This window comes from Triticum dicoccoides, chromosome 7B, assembly GCF_002162155.2.
Source record: "Triticum dicoccoides isolate Atlit2015 ecotype Zavitan chromosome 7B, WEW_v2.0, whole genome shotgun sequence".
In the NCBI taxonomy this organism is placed as follows: domain Eukaryota; kingdom Viridiplantae; phylum Streptophyta; class Magnoliopsida; order Poales; family Poaceae; genus Triticum; species Triticum dicoccoides.
In genome coordinates, this window is record NC_041393.1 from 441366781 (window position 1) to 441385040 (window position 18260).

The 18260-nt window shown below is 51.3% G+C and overlaps 1 protein-coding gene across 2 annotated transcripts; it reads right to left on the minus strand.

The window, feature by feature from the left end:
- Positions 1-4266: 4266 nt before the first annotated feature.
- On the minus strand, positions 4267-11266 carry LOC119337285 (probable serine/threonine-protein kinase BSK3). Of its 2 annotated transcripts, none has more exons than XM_037609400.1 (11): positions 10835-11266; positions 10530-10756; positions 9996-10131; positions 9319-9452; positions 9115-9220; positions 6741-6826; positions 6222-6410; positions 5939-6103; positions 5619-5732; positions 5085-5348; positions 4267-4779 (listed from the first exon to the last, which is right to left on the minus strand). In XM_037609400.1, exons 1-10 carry the CDS (start codon positions 10929-10931, stop codon positions 5106-5108), a joined length of 1497 nt encoding a protein of 498 aa, XP_037465297.1. In that variant the 5' UTR covers positions 10932-11266; the 3' UTR covers positions 4267-4779; positions 5085-5105. The 2 variants fall into 2 exon arrangements, with proteins under 2 accessions (XP_037465297.1, XP_037465296.1); XM_037609399.1 differs by having other exon boundaries at positions 4267-4887; positions 10835-11262.
- Between the last annotated feature and the right edge of the window lie 6994 nt (positions 11267-18260).

Below are 18260 nucleotides of genomic sequence, written 5' to 3' on the forward strand. Positions count from 1 at the left end.
TTTCGCAAGCTTACTTGTGCTATATCCATTGCTTGCTTGTACGCTTATTGTCTTTGCATCATATAGGTTGTCCACATAGTTGCACATCTAGACAACCTATTTCATTGCAAGGTTTAAATTGTTAAAGAAAAGTCTAAAAAGTGTTAGTTGCCTATTCACCCCCCTTCTAGTCAACCATATCGATCCTTTCAAACATTGATAAAACATAAAAAAAAACTAAATAAACACACCTCCCAACCACCCAGCACGCTGCCCTAGGCGTCATCATCGTCGCCGTCGTCGCCGGTGAGGTCGACGAAGGCTAGCGGCAGCCCAGCCCATGGGTATGCGGTCTCCCACGCCACCCGCGACAACTCCAACAACATCTGTCACACCGGTGGTGGGGTCCTCCTCCTGCCCCCGACGCTCTTCCTCCACCTCTCGTGCCCAGCAGGCACAGTGCTCCTCCTTCTCACGCTTGGCTTGCATCCGGCGCTCGCCGGCAGCGCGCTCCTCAGATAGGTGGAGCCGTCCTAGTGCTCCAGGTAGGCCTCCTCTTGCTCCGGCATGGCGCCCAGCGCGATGGGTGGCGCGCTCATCCACTCGCGGAGGATGTCGGTCCACGCGTACATCTTCGACTCTGGCTCCGAGGGAGGCGTGGGCGTAAGTGTGAGCGCCCATGTGTGCTCAGGCTCGGCCTTGGGGTCGGGCAGCGACGGGGCGTAGGCACGGTCCCCCCCCCTCCCCGCTGTCAGCGCGTGTCCTCCTCACGTTGGCTCTCCTCCAGGACGCGCTGGAGCGCCACCTCCAATGTGGCATGGTGGGACGCCTACTCCTCCTCTGATGCCACCTCTGGGGGCGGCGGCACGAACCCAAGGTTAAGCTGCATGCCGCCGTGAAGGGCCACGTCGTGCTCCGCGGCGAACCAGGCCTCCCGATTGGGGGAGTCTTGCACGTAGGCAGGGTCGCGCCGATGCTTTGGCGTCAGGAGGGCGCAGCACTTGCGCACCTCTTCCACATTGATGTATAGCCGACCCCGTGGCCGGTGACCACTAGCCGCACGGGGATTCATCGCGTAGGTTGACGAGGGCGGCTGCAGTAGCCGCGACGGAGGTGGAGGCGACATGCGCGACGAGCTGGCGCCGATATCGAGTTTGCCCTTGCTCTTGCTGAAGATAACCATGGCTAGTGCTTGCGCTGTCGGTTGCGAGGGGAGCGAGCGTGGCCAAATGTGGATGGGAAGGAGAAGTGGATAACATCCCGCCCCCACCCACAGACTTGCATTAAGAAGGACGAGCACGTCGGACGCTTCTAAACGCTGCCATGAGGGCTTAGGTTAGGTGGATGCAATGACTACGGCCGCGTGGAGTAGTTGTGTTGTCGACTCGCGAGCCCGAGGTTGGCATCGAGCGGACACGCGGTGCGTCCGTCTCGTGTAAACGTGGACGCAAATCAGACGCGAATTTGGGCCGCAAATGCGTCCAGACGGGCAGCGAGCGGACGGCTTTTGGGTTTTGTTCATCACGTAGGGCCGGTATTTTCATCCGTTTGGATGCAAACAAACATGCGCGAACAATTTACGTCAGCACGCTTGGAGTTCCTCTAATCTATGTCAACAACTGCTTGTTGAAAGGGACTAATTGACGTTAAGAGCTCTTTGCTGCTTGCTCATATGTTGATGTCTACTTCAAATTGATGGCTTAGATTCGGTTGGAGCAAATGGGTTTAACCCAAAGTTTTAAAATGGTTTTTGTTGGTTTCGGTTGGAGAGCTTGTTTGTATAAATTTGGATTATGTTGGTAACGTTTTATTAGTTTGCATGGTCTAGGCCTTAAACCTTTTCCCTAGCCGGCTTGCTTGTTTGTTGAACGACGGATCTAAACATTTTTTTCAAATACTATTGCTGAATTTTTTTTACTTCCCCTTGTCATATCTATTAAGGTTCTAAACTCTCTAGGAATGTTGGCTCCTGTCCTGGTCCATCAGGGCTTTGGGTTGCAGGCGGGCCCACCTATAACAGAGTGGATAACTCATGCATTATTTGCTTGGATTCACTCCTAGACGAATGTGACACTCATATATTTATTGCTATGTTATACATAAGAATACCACAACCACCTACAAAACAATTTAGTTCACTTCGCATATAGATATTGTCTTTATTGAGCAAGAGCGAAGCCAACAAAAAGGGGAAATCATCAGTGCAAATTAAAATCAGTTTAACTCATGTGAAATACACAACGAAGCCACCAACCATAATATCATGTCAAATAAAAAGGAAGGCTTAACTCATGTCTAACGACGGCGCGGCAAAGCGCGCATCAACCTCTAGTTTGAATGATGTTTGGAGAAGAAAGAAGAAAAGAAAAGCAAGGAAAGACACCATGGCAGTAGCAAGGCCAGGGAAGAATAATTTGCCAAAGTGGTTAGGGTTGCGACACAGAGTCAAACGAGGGTATAGATTGCGTCGCTAGAAATGCTAAACACCAAAGAAGAATGAAGATCACTCTCCTTATAGACTTCCTCATAATTTTCAAGATTTAAGCTTAACAACAACAACAACAACAACAACAACAACAAAGCCTTTAGTCCCAAACAAGTTGGAGTAGGCTAGAGGTGAAACCCATAAGATCTCGCAACCAACTCATGGCTCTGGCACATGGATAGCAAGCTTCCACGCACCCCTGTTCATAGCTAGCTCTTTGTCGATACTTCAATCCTTTAGGTCTCTCTTAACGGACTCCTCCCATGTCAAATTCGGTCGACCCCGCCCTCTCTTGACATTCTCCGCACGTTTTAGCCGTCCGCTATGCATTGGAGTTTCTGGAGGCCTGCGCTGAATATGCCCAAACCATCTCAAACGATGTTGGACAAGCTTCTCCTCAATTGGTGCTGCCCCAACTCTATCTCGTATATCATCATTCCGGACTCGATCCTTCCTCGTGTGGCCACACATCCATCTCAACATACGCATCTCCGTCACACCTAACTGATGAACATGTCGCCTTTTAGTCGGCCAACACTCCGCGCCATACAACATTGCGGGTCGAACCGCCGTCCTGTAGAACTTGCCTTTTAGCTTTTGTGGCACTCTCTTGTCACAAAGAATGCCAGAAACTTGGCGCCACTTCATCCATCCGGCTTTGAGTCAATGGTTCACATCTTCATCAATACCCCCATCCTCCTGCAACATTGACCCCAAATACCGAAAGGTGTCCTTTCGAGGTACCACCTGGCCATCAAGGCTAACCTCCTCCTCCTCACACCTAGCAGTACTGAAACCGCACATCATGTACTCGGTTTTAGTTCTACTAAGCCTAAACCATTTCGATTCCAAGGTTTATCTCCATAACTCTAACTTCCTATTTACCCCCCGTCCGACTATCGTCAACTAGCACCACATCATCCGCAAAGAGCATACACCATGGGATATCTCTTTGTATACCCCTTGTGACCTCATCCATCACCAATGCAAAAAGAGAAGGGCTCAAAGCTGACCCCTGATGCAGTCCTATCTTAATCGGGAAGTCATCGGTGTCGACATCACTTGTTCGAACACTTGGCACAACATTATTGTACATGTCCTTGATGAGGGTAATGTACTTTGCTGGGACTTTGTGTTTCTCCAAGGCCCACCACATGACATTTCGTGGTATCTTATCATAAGCCTTCTCCAAGTCAATGAACACCATATGCAAGTCCTTCTTTTGCTCCCTATATCTCTCCATAAGTTGTCGTACCAAGAAAATGGCTTTCATGGTCGACCTCCCAGGCATGAAACCAAACTGATTTTTGGTCACGCTTGTCATTCTTCTTAAGCGGTGTTCAATGACTCTCTCCCATAGCTTCATTGTATGGCTCATCAGCTTAATTCCACGGTAATTAGTACAACTCTGAACATCCCCCTTGTTCATCTTTTGGGTTTCATCTCCATAAGAGTGGCTGAGTTTTTACGTTGGCTCGCCAAGCCTATCACAACCCTCCTCCTTTACCCGGGCTTGGGACCGGCTATGTTGAGACAACATAGGCGGAGTTAAGATTTAAGCTTAACAATAACTAAAAAAACGAGGGGATTTTTAAAGTGAAACATGGGGACTAAATTAGTAAAACATGAATCATTTCAAACAAAAGTCATGGCAAAATCATACAAATTCCTGCATAACAGAAATCACAAATTATTGATCTAGTTGTTGGTCAAGTTTATATCTTGAAAGGCATGAGTAATTTGTGTAAACCTGTGAACTGATAGTCTGAGTAAGAAAAGGACAAAACGCACTGATCGCAACATACCAGGAAACGCACTGTATGCCACCAACCATTTCATGGCTTATGGGACCAACAAAGTAGCATGATCTGTTCCGAATAGAGCCTTCTCACAAATATACAAAGCTCACACTGTGCCCACGATTGAACCATTACAGGAGAGTTCAGCAATCTTCTCTCAACTACACTCCTAATAATACCAACCGTACATGACCCAAATCACAGTGCCCAGCTGAGCTGAGAACCAAGACAAGAGCAAAAAGACCAAACAACACTTGCTCTACAAACCCTACAATCTATCACCAACACTAACATGATCTGATGGGTGATGATGATGATGTTTGACAGAACAGATGGCCACCTTTTCTTCCTTTCTACATCTCCTCTTTTATGTGGCAGGATGATGAAGAGGCTCACCTCTTCCCACCTCCTCTCCCCTTGTTAACTCCATGTAGGATAAACATTTTTATTCACCGCCGGTATCTCCTCTGTCTTGCCTTCTCTCCAGTCTATTCTACCTATGCATGTTTTTCGTATCTACACCACAAATTATATGTATCATAAGGCTAACTGACAGTCTCCATGCGCCTAAGCCAGATTAACAACTGCTGTTGTCTCCAACAAATTATGTCCAAATGAGAGCACCTGAACAAAAGCATGTAAGATTCTCACTAGAATAGTGGTGACGACACTTCAATATCCAAATGATGCTACGATTTTCAAATTTTCTTCTTCCAGAACTCTAAGCACTTGTGGCAAATGTTGTTTAGCAGTTTATAGTAACTAGGCTACCAGGCTATGAACACGGCCTTATGTTTCAAAAGAGGGGAGGGATTGTATACCTGATGTTCAGCTATCCATCTTCAATGCCCCTTACTCCTTGTCTCCACAGCCGAACCATCCTTGAGTGCTTCTCGAGCTTCGTTTTCTTTTCCTAATGAAAATAGGGCCGCAGCCTGAAGATAAAATGCAGTTGGCCATGTAGGAAATATCGCCAGAGCCTGCACTGCATCATCCAGAGCTTGTTGTGGCATGTCGTTCATGAGATATGACAAGCAACGCCTTGCATAAATTGTTGGCGAAACCATGGTACCAACATCAATGAACTGCAAGACAATTAAGAAAGATAATAAAAAATGAACTCCAGGAACAGAGATTTGTGATCAAATACAACCAGCTTAAAGCTACATTTTTCCAAAAGAAAGATATATGGCCAAGCAACTTAGTCGTGGTTGTTGCAAAAGATGGAGTAACAATCCGTATTATAAAAATTCAAGCCGTATTATAAAAATCATACATGGTGTCATGGATTAAGTACGACCCAAAGATAACAAATGACAACTTAAGAGAAAACAAATAGGCAAATGAGGGGCAACCTGAGAGTAGCAATCAATGGCCATGCTAAAATCCTTTTGTCGGAATGCAGTGTCGCCCTTCTTCTTTGAGTCAATTGTAGCTTGCATTTGATTAGTCCACATTTGAAATGAGAGCTGCAACCGAGAAGAAACAAATTAGGTGAAATGCTCTTGACAGAAATATTAAAAATCCACTAAACCCTAATACATTGTTATTCATTTATTTAACACCCAAATAAATTTTCTTTTCTTTAGTAAAAAAATATAAAGCATGCACATGGAGTTTTACCTTTAAGTACACATCAAGTAGACAGTGAATCAAAGGGGAAAAAAATACTTGCCTCATTTGCTGTTCCCTCGTCATCTTTATAGCCAGCTGTTTCTAGATGTTCATGTATTGCAGTAAGATCCTTTCTGGAGCAAGCTTCAGCAAGAGGGGAAAGATGAATTGATTGAAGAGTAAATGCACCACCACGGGGCTTATCCATCAGGTCGTAAGATTGGGACTGCAAAACGTATCAATAGTATCACAACCTTGAGTTCGAAACATTTAAGTAGACAAATCAAGGAACAGGGGCATGCTTTTATTATATAGTGGAGATGCATGACAAGATATATGTTCACCTCAACATCCTTCTGAAGAGAAGCCAGTGCAAGAACCAAAGATCTTACATTAGGCCGCTCTCGTGGTTCATAATGCAGGCACCTTGAAGCTAAACGCATAAGGTCTGTTCCTTCCTCGTTCGAAAATTGGCCCTCTAAACAGGAGTCTATGAGCATACTGAAGTTTCGATCACGAATCAGGTCAAGAGCCTGGACATATGGGCAGTAAATCAGTTTTGTTACAACAAAACATTATTATGATTGTTCTTCTTAAGTTTTACCCAGTTATTAAATATTTCCCACTCCATCCTACTGTCGCTTTTCTAGATTATATACAAGTTGAGGCGTGTATAGATGCAGTAAAGTTCAAAGTTAAATACTGGTTTGTTCATTTATCCCACATAGATCCATCATTAAAGCACCCTTCAACATGCTTTAGAGTTCAAATTATGTCAAAGATGATGGTCATGACAGAAATACGACAAAAATTATCAGAGCAACATAGATATACTGATAAAGAAATCAAGGCAAAAAATTTACATGGCTAGGAGGAATATGCTTCCCACTAAGAACATCCAACAACAATGTGCCAAAGCTGTATATGACACTTTCCGGAGTTATTCTTCCTGCAGGTAAAACTGAAGCGTTAGAGCCAACCATAGCTTTAAAAGCTCAATGAGTAAAATGGATCCTCACATGTGCACTAGGCCAAGGCAATACAAATTTGAAAAACGAAAACTCCATTTATTGCAACTAGAAAAATTCAATTCGTAATGCCGCTGCCGAGGCGACTGGGAAGACGCGGTGTATGTTACGCATCCTTGTACGCTGACCACGTCGTTGTATTCCTCAACCCAGATCCCCAGGAATGTGACATCACTCTGTGCATCCTGATGTTCTTTGGCGTGGCTACAGGTCTGCACATGAAAAGCTGACGAGATAGCAGTCATCACGCAGCACCTGACCTGTCCGATCCAAGAATTTCGCATCAGGTATCTTGGAGTCCCCCTCTTGATCTGGAGAGCCGGGTGGACTACTACCCTCTTCTGGATAAGATCGACAGCAAGTTTGCCGGTTGATGGACTGGCATGCTGACCGAAAAAGGGGGCTTAGCCGTGGTGCAGTTCGTGATGTTTGCTGCTTCCATCCAGACTATGTTTGCTGTCGAGATGCCAAATTGGCTTAGGGAAGCCATCGACAAGCAGTGAAACTTCGTCTAGTGTGCTCACCGGGATTCCAATGGCGGCAATTGCACGGTCGCTTGGCGCGAGGTTTGCTGTCCGGTCGAGCTTGGCGGCCTCAGTATCAAAGACACCAGGAAGATGGGATGGGCTCTGCGCACTCATAGGCCATGTCTGCAAAGGTCCAACACTTCCAAACCTTTGGGCAAAATTCCTACTCAAGGTCAGCCACCACATTTGTGGTTTAGCGCACGCTGCTTCCAAGGTGGTCGTCAGCGAAAGCAATCGAGCACTATTCTGGACAGACCACTGGATCAATCTATCAAGGAGCTGGCCCCTATGGTCTTGGCAGTGGTTAGGACTTGTTAGGTCAAGGGGCGAAGGGTACATGCAGTTTGCGCCGGGCAGTGCTGGGTGGCAGACATCTCAGGGGCGCTCAACATGCAAGGAATTCTTCAATTCCTCCACTTGGCTTAGTCGTCGAAACCATGGTTCTGCCCCCCTTAGAATACCAGTTCATCTGGGGCTTCTCGACGTCTGGGCAGTACACAGTGAAGTCCGTACACACCGAGTTGTCCGCCAATTTGGTCGAATCACCTCTCTGGCATTCAATCTGGTGAGGTTGGGCACCTGAGCACCTCTCAAGTGCAAACATTGTGCCAGGCTTGCCACTAAGAAGGGGTGCTGGACTTCAGATCGCTTGGAGCGTCGCGGCCTGCAGCACTGGGATGCTTGCCCTTTTGTGACCAGGAAGATGAAGCCATCTCTCATCTCTCTCGGGCTGTGCGTTCGCCAGGCAAGTCTGGTTTGAGGAGCTTCGTGTCTTCGATATTCAGGCCATTGCACCTCAACCTGATGAGAACTTCAACACCTGGTTAGAGAATGCGGCAACCCGGGCTGGACCCAACAAGATGAAAGGAGCGCGTTCGCTGATCATCCTAAATTCCTAACAATGTGGTAGCTCTAGAACGTGCGCAAGGACTGCGTGTTTCAAGGTGCTTCGCCAGATTGCCCCGAGACTGCCTCTGCATGCTCGGCCTTCGGACGTAGCTTAGGCTCCTCTCCCTGTACAGTTTCTGTTTTTGTTTTAGCTTTTCTTTTAGCCTAGGTAGTTTTTTCTTAGCTTTCTCTTCGCTTCTTTCTGTTTTCTCCGGTTGAACGGTTTGCTTCATTCCAAGGCTCTTCTTCTTAACACAAAAAGGCACGCGGTCTTGTGTATGTTTGATAAAAGAATGTTCAAAGAGCAAACGGGTATTGTATTTATTGAAAACATGCATCAATCCCGAGACCAAAAGAAAGGCTATTACAATATTAAAATTTATCTCCTCCCTTCTATGTAACTGCAGAAGGCTATAGTTTGCTATGCAGGTACTCCCTCCGTCCCACAATATAAGACGTTTTTGCAAGCTAACATAGCTTGCAAAAACGTCTTATATTGTGGGACGGATGGAGTACATCACAATATCACATACCGGTGTAAGCTAATTTCATACATTCATCAGATATATGAGCCACCTTCAGTGAATAGACTAATTGAGTTGGAAAAACACCAAGTTTCTGATAATCCTGACAGCATTTTTAATGGTGCTGTAATAAAAATGCCAGACGTAACTAGTGGCTAGTGATGTCTCCATAGCAACAAAACCTAACACAAGGCTCTTCCTCTAAACAATCGCACTAAAGGTACCTGTTTTTAAGTTATTTTTAGCACATTCCGGGAATTAAGGACTCACCAGTCCTCATATATTCAGGAGGAGTGAATGCCAAATTGGTGCTGTAACTTTTGCCATCCCGACTGTTCTTCATTAGGCCGAAACATGAAAGCCTAGGGTTGCAGTCCTGCAGGGTGTCAACTGTTAACAATCTAAAAAGTTGCAAGCATACTGACATTGGCAGGGTGATGTCTACATTTAAATAGCAGTACACATGATACTCACATCATCAAACAGAACTCTATAGGCATTAAGATCATGATAGAGAGCCCGCTCCTTGCTTATGCAGTAGTCCAAAGCCTCGGCAAGATACAGAACAACCCGTAATCTCATGGGCCATACCATTGCCTGTGACTCCCCTGTGAAATGGCAAATGTGATGTGATATAAGAATCACATTTTGATCAACATAAAAGGAATAACTGAGCAAGGCATAAGTAGCACTGTATAACAGTTGTTATACTGTAAATGTGATAGGATTTACAGTGGAAAAATGCTTCTTTTTATGGGTGTATTGTTAGCATGAGAAAGATTTCAGAAATACATGAAATAACAATCAACAGTCTCTTTTATTTGCTGTAATCAAGCTTCCAATTTATTATGCACATGTTCAGTTAAGTACATTTTCAGCAAAGGACTATGTGGAAACTGCTAAATACTCCCTCTGTAAACAAATATAAGAGCGTTTAGATCACTACTTTAGTGATCTAAACGCTCTTATATTTCTTTACGGAGGGAGTACTCTTCATGCAAACTATCCATAGAAAATCATAATTGCAGACTCCTACAGAAACATTCTCAACCACGGCTTTGGTGGAACTAAAAGGCGAAATAGATGAAATTAATTAACAAGCTTTGTTCATGAAGACATATAGTGGTTACAACATCAAGAGATGAACTCACAATGGAACAGATGCTTCGCCAGTGTGTCATTGGGCATGTACTCAGCAACAAGCAATCTTTCATCGGCTTCACAGCAACAACCAAGCAAATTTACGATTCTTTTGTTCCGGAGCTGGCCAACAGACTTAGCTTCTTCCTGAAAGCATAGAACCATTTCCCAAGGGTCAGTCCCTGGGGTTCTGAATGTTGCACTGGACCAATTGCAAAATTTGAAGAAAGATTCTAGTCCAGACAAAAGGAGACAGTTTGCATTATTCTGAACTCCCTTTTGGGTTGAAGCTAGCAGATGCAGAGTAAGAGAAATTCGGTAGCTAAATGTAGCAGCTGGTGCATGTAAACTATTTTGGGAGCAAAAAATACAGGTGATAAATACTTCTATTTCATCTACAAGCTGTATTTATATTTCCAAGAAAAGCAACACATGCCGTTCGAAAACCACCAAAATGCGTGTGGATGACTCTATTTCCAGGATGGACGAGAAAACCAACGAGACAATTAAAAGTGGAGTCTTGTGGATACTCGAGGGATTCCCACCATGAACTGGCGCGGGTCGGGCCAGGCAGAGCGGCTGAAGCGCTTGACGGCGATACGGCGCTGGGCGTCGAGCTTGCCCTTGTAGACGACGTTAGGCGCCTTGTCGCCGCTCTCGGAGATGATGTTCTCGGCGGCGAAGCCCGAGGTGGCGAGGCGCAGCTGCTGGAAGGTGAACTCCTGGAATGGCGGGAGGTCGTACCAGTCCCCCGCCGGCCCCTCCTCCCCATCTGAAATTTCCTCAACTCAATCAGCACACGGGCAGGAAGGAAGCTCAAGATCAAAATCGAAACCGATCGGGGACGCACCGGCGGCGTCGGGCTTGAGCTTGAGGTCGTCCACCCCATTGCGATCGGACTCGCGGCAGCAGCAGCAGCACAGCAGCCTCCACGGCGGCGCCCCCATTTCCAAGAAACCGAAAGCGGAGGCGGGGAGATGGTCTTGGCGGATCTGGGTAAGCGAACGGTGCGAGGGGAGACGGAGTGGGGGGCAGGTAAGGTAAGGTGGGTTGACGACGAAGCGGCGGGCGCGGGTAGTGGGGCTGGGGCGGGGGCGGGGTAGGCGGGCACGGACTTGTTCTTCTTCAACCTCCTTTTTTCGGTTGATTCGGGTCGAGATTTTCGCTTTCCCGCACGCCTAACGAGACTTTTGAGTTGGAGCTGGCGAGTATGAACTCTTCCTCATTTTTGTTTTGCTCGCGGGATCCACGCGGAGAGGACCCAGGACGGCGTCGCCATGGAGTAGCGACGGGAGCACCTTCGTGACGGCAGTGCGGGCCGACTTTGACAGTGGTAGTTCTAGAGATCTTTTACTACTCCTAGTCGAGGAATACTAGTACAAGTATTGTACAGAGGAAGTACTATAGAGAGAATAATTTAGTTAGTACGTACAGTATTTATTTTGCGTGGGACGCCGTAAAAAAATCCTTAAATTCAATGTGTTTCCTAATAAGAGCATCTCCAGCCGTTCGGCCCTCCATGGCGCCGAAAAAGAGCGGCCTGGGGCGAACCAACGCTAGATTGGCCCTTGGGGTTCGTTTCTCCCCAGCCACGCCCCCAGGTGCCGCCCCCCAAGGCGCCCCATATTCAAACTCGATTGTTCCCGCTCCAAAAAAAAGCCACAATTCGGCGATCATCGCAATAGTTCGGCGATTCGGTGCCATAGTTCGGCGATCAAATGAAGGGATACACAGTAGTTCAGTGTACAAAAAAGGAAGGACGCGGCAGGAATGCGTCAAACGTCGAGCTCGACCTCTGGCGCCGTCGTTGGCGTACGCGGGCCGGGAGGAGTCGGCGCGGCTTCCGGGCTGGTCGGCGCGGCGGAGGCATCGTCAGTGGGGCTAGACATCGCGGAGGCATCATCAGTCGGGCTGGGCGGCGGCGTTGGCGTCGGCGTCACCGGTATCTGGTTCAGGATGAGGCCTCGCTCCGCCAAGAACCACGCCTTGAGCTTCTCGTCACCGCTCTGGAGCATGTCCCCGCCGCCCATCAAGAAGGCCAGGTCGTTGTTCCTCTTCTTGGCGCCTTGAGCTTTGAGTTTCGCGGCGACGTTGGTCCAGAGCAAGTTGAGTTTGACGGCGCTGTTCGTCATCAAAGCAGCACACCTCGCCTCAGTTTTCTCTTCTCGCTGGGCGGCCCTGGTCTTGGCGTCGGCGAGGCAGTGCTCGATGGACTCTTGCACGCGTGCGACAGCCAACTCGGTGTGTTTCGCCTTCTTGGCCCCTTTGTTGCCGTCCGGGCGCCCCTCGGCCATGCCCGGTGTCGGCGCGTCCGGCTTGTACGTCTCCTTGGCCTTGGCTAGGGTGCGTCGGACGCCCGTCCACTTCTCGCACTTGTCGATCCGCTTGAAGACGTGGAGGTACTTGAACTCTACGTCGCTGTTGTCATCGCGGAACATGGCGAACATGCCTAGCAGCTGCGCCAAGGAAAAGAACATCAGTCGGCGCTAGCGCGCGCGCCCCGGGCGCGCACATGGCGAAAAGCAATAGTAAGGACGGCGTGGTATACCTGATCCTCGACGCTGGTGCCGCTCTCCAGGCGAGCCGCGACCTCCTCGACGATCCCATGCCATTTGTTGCACGCCGTTTGGATGAGCCCCCAATGGTTCGCCATCGCCTTCGACCGACGCCTCATGTGGACGCCTTTGAAGTAGGGGTCGACGAGTTTGCGCTCGTCGAACTCGGCCTTGATGCGGGCCCAATACGTCTCGATACTCTGGTTCATGCCGGTGACCGGGTCGAGGCAGACGACCTTCCACGTTTTGGCGAGGCACTCCTCTTCCTTGGACGCCCACTTGATGCACGGCTCGCCGGTCTTGGTCGCCATCTTCTTCTTCTTCTTGCCTTTCCTCGTCGGTGCCGGCTCCTCCTCCTCTTCTTCCTCCTCCTCCGGCTCTTCCTCACCGTAGTCGAGCTCGTCGTTCATGTCGCCAAGGTCAATCGAGCCGTCTTGGGTAGTGAACCCGGGGGAAGCGGCGGCGGCAGCCGAGCCTGCTACGATGATGTCTTCCACGCCGGCCTCCGTTGCGTCGGCGTCGCCAAGATGCGACGAGAAGGAGGCTTGCAAGAAGAGGTGGCGTCGGTGAGGCTGCATAGTCCGGCGGCGAGTACGTCTATGGCGGGTACTGCACGCCGGCGAACGCGGGCGAGGTCGTACGCTGGACTGGGCGCCCATGGGGGAAGGTGATGTTGGGATTGAAGCCACCGTGGGCGTAGCCATCGGCATAGCCCGGCGACGGCGTGCTCCATGGGTGCGGCGACGACGAGAACCCGGCCGGAGAGCCGACGCTTTGCTGGCTCCAGCCCGCGTACGGGCCGTGCCCCCCGGGTGGATTCATCATCGCCGCGCGCGCCGCCTCGGCTTGTTCGGTCGTGGCGCACTCCGTCGCGGCCGCCTTGTGCACCGCTCTCTCCCTGGCCTTCTTGGCCCTATTGCGCCTATCCGCGGTGACGGCCTCCCGGCGCTCGACATCCGCCTTCCAGTCGGCGTTGCTCATGCCCGGGGGCTTGGACAGTGGCGCCCTCGGCTTCCTTTGATTTGGTTGGGCGACGGCAGCAGCTGTGGGATCTGTGGCGGCGCGGGGCATCACGTACTTCTTCGGCGGCATGGCGGGAGGAGGCGTGGTTTGGCGGGAGAAATGGATAAGAGAGGGAAGCCGGGGGGAAGCGGGAGGAAACGGCGGGAAAAGGGCTTCCTCTCGCCGACAGAGCGGCCCCACGCCGCTTTTCGCTTCTGCCGGCGCCCCCAGGCGACACCCGGTCGCTTGGGTTCGGGCGGGATCGCCGGCTCTGGATTTGGCCCAAACCGGCGCTAAACGAGGACCTAGGGGCGCGACTGTGACGATTTTCGGCCATCGGCGCTAAAAATTCGCCCGGGGGAGGCCTGTTGGGGGCGCGGCTGGAGATGCTCTAACATCTAGGACAACAATGTCCTAATTTCACCCATATACTCTCATGGACGTTGATACGTCTATTTTGCATCATGTTTTTATGTTAATATTTATTGTATTATGGACTGTTATTTCACTTTATAATACAATTCTTATGTATTTTCTCTCTTATTTTACAAGATTTACATGAAGAGAGAGAATGCCGGCAGCTGTAATTCTAGACCGGAAAGGAGCAAATCTAAGATACCTATTATGTACAACTCCAAATGTCCCGAAACTTTACAGAGAATTGGTTTGGAATGTATATATGTTGTGGTGGGCGTACGACAGATGCCAATTGATGGCTAAAGAGAGGGACATGCTCGAGGACACCAGTGGGCTCCAGAGACAAGGTCGGCATGAGCAAGCGGAGGACACAAGACATACCCAGGTTCGGGACTCTCCGAAGAGATAACACCCCTAGGCCCTGTTTGTTTGGGCTGCGGCTGAACGAGAAGCGGCTGGAGCTGGTAGAAGTTGAGAAGCAGGCTAGAGCTGGTAGAAGCTGAGAAGACCAAAAAACCTGTTTGGTAACTTTTTTAGGACGACTGGTGAGGCTGTAGCTGGTGATGAAAGTCTATAATGCCCCTAGATTCTTATATGTAATCTAAACACCGGTTTGACATGATTTATTTGATTATGTTGTATATTAGCTCAAATAACATGTTTAGTGTTTAATTTTAGCACAAAATAGTTTTATTTTTATTACAAATCAATTATCTGATTTACTAATTACAATATTTATGTGATATAGGTATTTTTAAGATTTCTTCCAGGGGCACATATATGATTTACTAATTATGCTCGTGCCAGCCGCCGATTGGCCGAAGATGGCAGTGGATCTGGCCGGCGGCGTGCCCGCTGGCGGTGGCGGCGCTCGGTCCAGGTGGAAGGGAGTGAGCTCCGGTAGTGGGAGGAGTAAGGAGAAAGCAAGGACAACTCCGGCTGGTTGGGGGTAATTCGCCAGCTGCCTGGTTGGCCGAAGATGGCGGCGGATCTGGTCGACAACGTCCTCGCATGTGGTGGTGGCGCTCAGTCGAGGGTGCGGGGAGCGAGCTCCGGTAGGCGCCAACTGTCATGGTGGGCACACGGCAGATGCCAAAGGATGGATAAAGAGAGGGATAGGCTCGAGAGGCAAGGTCGGCATGAGCGAGCGGGGGACGCAAGACATACCCATGTTCGGGGCTCTCCGGAGAGATAACACCCCTAGTCCTGCCGAGAGTGGTTTATATGTGGATGTTACAAGCTTGCTCCTAGAGCTTTGGGGGAGGGAGGAAGGCAGGCCAAGGCTTAGGCTGCTCCTTCTCCTTGCGTATGTGTGTATTCTACTAATGGTCTGATCACCTCGTGCATGGAGGCCTCTTGGAAGGTTTTATAGGTCAATCCCCAGGGTTACAATGGTAAAGTTACATGGTCGCGGGGCCAGGATGTCAGCGTCGGGGAAGCCGGTGCGGGGACCCGCTTGGTACCAAGATTCGTCGGGTTCCCCGGACGCGGGCCCCGTGCGCCAAGGGGGCACTGTTCCCCATCTTGTAGTGCGTCACGGAGTGGTTGAGCCGGCTCGACAACAGTGGCGCGTCGCTCGGTCGCCATTGGCCTACGTCGGCAGGATGAGGGGCGCACTGTTGCCATGCCAGCCCTGGTCAGCGGGGCAGGTGGGGCACTGTTGCCACGCTCGCCCTGGTCAGCAAAGTTGTTGGGCCACTGTAGCCATGCTCATCTCCTTTACGGGGACTTGATCCGTCATACACCTTGGATGGGACGGGAGCTGACTCGAGGCCGGGTTGAGGAGCGTCCCATGAGGGCGCTTGCTTGTTGAGGAAGTCTTGGCTTGGCGGGGTCGGCCGGCATGCGCCAACGATCTTGGCCGAATTGCGGGGCTTGGCCGGGTCGAGGAACCCGGCCAAGCACAAGCCGGATCGAGGGGAGAAGCTGGCCCCGATGTTTTTGAAAAGGATCCGGGTTCCGTTGCCCTCCCGGGGTTCATCCCCCCGACAGTAGTCCCTGAAGCTGTGAAGGCCCACCGGCTTCAGGGGGGCTTCGCAGTTTCACCTTTTGAGGAGACGTCAAATGTTGATTAAGCTTGTGGTTGCCGGGTCCGGCAATATCCACTATGTGTCCGCTTACGGAAGCCGGATCGCAGCATCCCGATATGGGCAGGGAACTAGAGAGTCCGCCAAATCTTGGAGGAGAAGGGATGTGCCCACTCGGTTTCGGTGCGGGCGCCACATGGCGAATAGCAGCTGAAGAGGCCAGATAGCCCATGCATGCGACGGGACTCGAGAGCGGGCTAGGGCCCACCACTCCGCAACCTCAGCCCACGGGCGGGGATTTAATGTGGCGGCCTCAGACGGTTGCCCTTCCTGATGCAGTTAATTGGCGCGTGGATCGTGACCACTTAATGCAGGGAAGTGGGAGGGGGCCGCAACTGATCCCACTTCCCCATGTTCTGGCCGTGGCTATAAATCGGGGGAGGGGCGGCGGAAATCATTCATGCATGCGCCCCCCGCCTCCTTCTGCTTCTCTCGTCTTTGCTCCCAAGCTCGTCGCCAGCCGAGTGTCGGACGCTGCCCACACCACTCGCCGGCCGCGCCACCTTCCTCTTGCTCTTGTCCACCATACTCTTGCCGAGCCCTCTGAATGGCGCTGCCAAAGGGCTCATGGGAGGGGGCCATCGTCATTGAGGCCAATATCCAGCGCCTCCGCGACACTCGGCGACTACCGCCGGCGACGGATGTTGCTGCACGCGTGCCCGGGGAGGAGATAGAGCCGCAGCCGCAGGATGGGGAGCGTGTGGTCTTCTACACCCACTTCCAGTGCGGCTTTGGCCTCCCCGTGAGCAACTTTTTCCGCTCCTTCCTCAATTTCTTCGGGCTACAGTCGCACCATCTTGGTGCAAACTCCGGGCTGCAGCTCTCGGGCTTCGTCACCCTTTGTGAGGGGTACCTTGGGGTGGAGCCGGCCGTGGAGTTCTGGAGCCGCCTCTTCTTCCTCAAGCAACAGGGGCCGGAGGCCGGGGCAATGTCGGACTGTGGGGCCGCGGTCGTCTTGGTCCATCCACATGGCGCGTTCCCCAAGATTCCCATTGAGGATTCTGCCAAGAAATGGCAGGATACCTTTTTCTACGTGCGCAACATCGGCGGGAGGGTCGACGCCATCAACCTGCCCTAGTTCATCAACGAGCAGCCGCTCGCCAAGTTGAACTAGGGCTACTTGCCCAAGAACCCGCCGCGGGGTATGCTGAACCTGTGCGACTGGGTCGGGGAGATAACGGCCCGGGAGGGGCTCAAGGGAACGGACCTTTTCACAACCTTCATCGCGCGCCGGGTTCTCCCGCTACAACGCCGGGCGCATATCATCGGGTCGCCGGGATGAGACCCGGACGTTGTCCATGAGGCTATCGGTGGAGCAGGTCGCCGAGAGGTTGAACACCATCTCGAAGGGCGGGCTGAAGCCGGACTGGCGCTTTGGCAAAGCGCCTTACAACACCGAGCACCCGGCACCTGCGGTGAGTCCTTGGTATTCTTTTTTCACAATGTCTCGGCTACTCCTTCGTCCTGATGCGACGCGGGCGGTGCTGCTGAACGCGATCCGGCCAACGCATGACGGGACGAGGATGCAGGTTTTGGCCGTTGAGCCGGCCCGCTCGGGGAAGGGGCGGATTCCTTCGCCGAGAACCTGGAGGCGGCCGATGCCGGAGATGGCGAGGTGCGTCGGGCGGGTAAGCTTCCGCACCAAGATCTTCTACAAGATTGGTCAGACGACGATGATGTGGAGGTGCTAATGCATGTCGGCGATGCATCACCGGAGAAGACGGCCAGGGTCGGATCATCCCGCGCATCGGCCGCATGGGAAGGAGGACGTGGCGCCAAAACCAAAGTCCACCGCAAAGCAGACGGTGGACCCGGCCGCACGCAGGAAGCCAAATGCCAGGAAGAGGCAACGCATTGTCCCAGCGGCGCCGTCGAGACGGGCCATCCCGATAGTGATTGGGTATGCTTCCTTACTAGCCTCCGCATGCTACCGAATTGTTCCCTTCTCACGCTCTTTGGTGATACTCAGGAATCCGCTGGAGCTGGCACTGGCGGTGACAGATGCTGCGTCCGGGGGCGGCTTCATGTTCCGGAAGAACCGAACCAGCGCCATTGACCTGCCCGAAGGCTCGGACGGGGAGGATCTCGGCCTGGACCCAGGGGACATGGAGCGATGCGCCTGGAGGGACCGAAACAAGGCCCTCGAGGTGCTGGAGGTGGCAGGCCGGGCCTGGCCGGCGTGGCCGGAGATGACAGCGGGCATGGAGCCGACGGT

What these genes read in the sequence shown, in the direction of transcription:
- LOC119337285 (XM_037609400.1), bottom strand. Translation starts at nt 10,931, where the DNA reads ATGGGGGCGCCGCCGTGGAGGCTGCTGTGCTGCTGCTGCTGCCGCGAG. An exon ending in CCGACCCGCGCCAGTTCATG is followed by an intron (nt 10,132 to 10,529) that starts GTGGGAATCCCT and finishes CTATGCTTTCAG; the next exon opens with GAAGAAGCTAAGTCTGTTGG. An exon ending in ACGAGGGAACAGCAAATGAG is followed by an intron (nt 5,733 to 5,938) that starts GCAAGTATTTTT and finishes TCTCGGTTGCAG; the next exon opens with CTCTCATTTCAAATGTGGAC.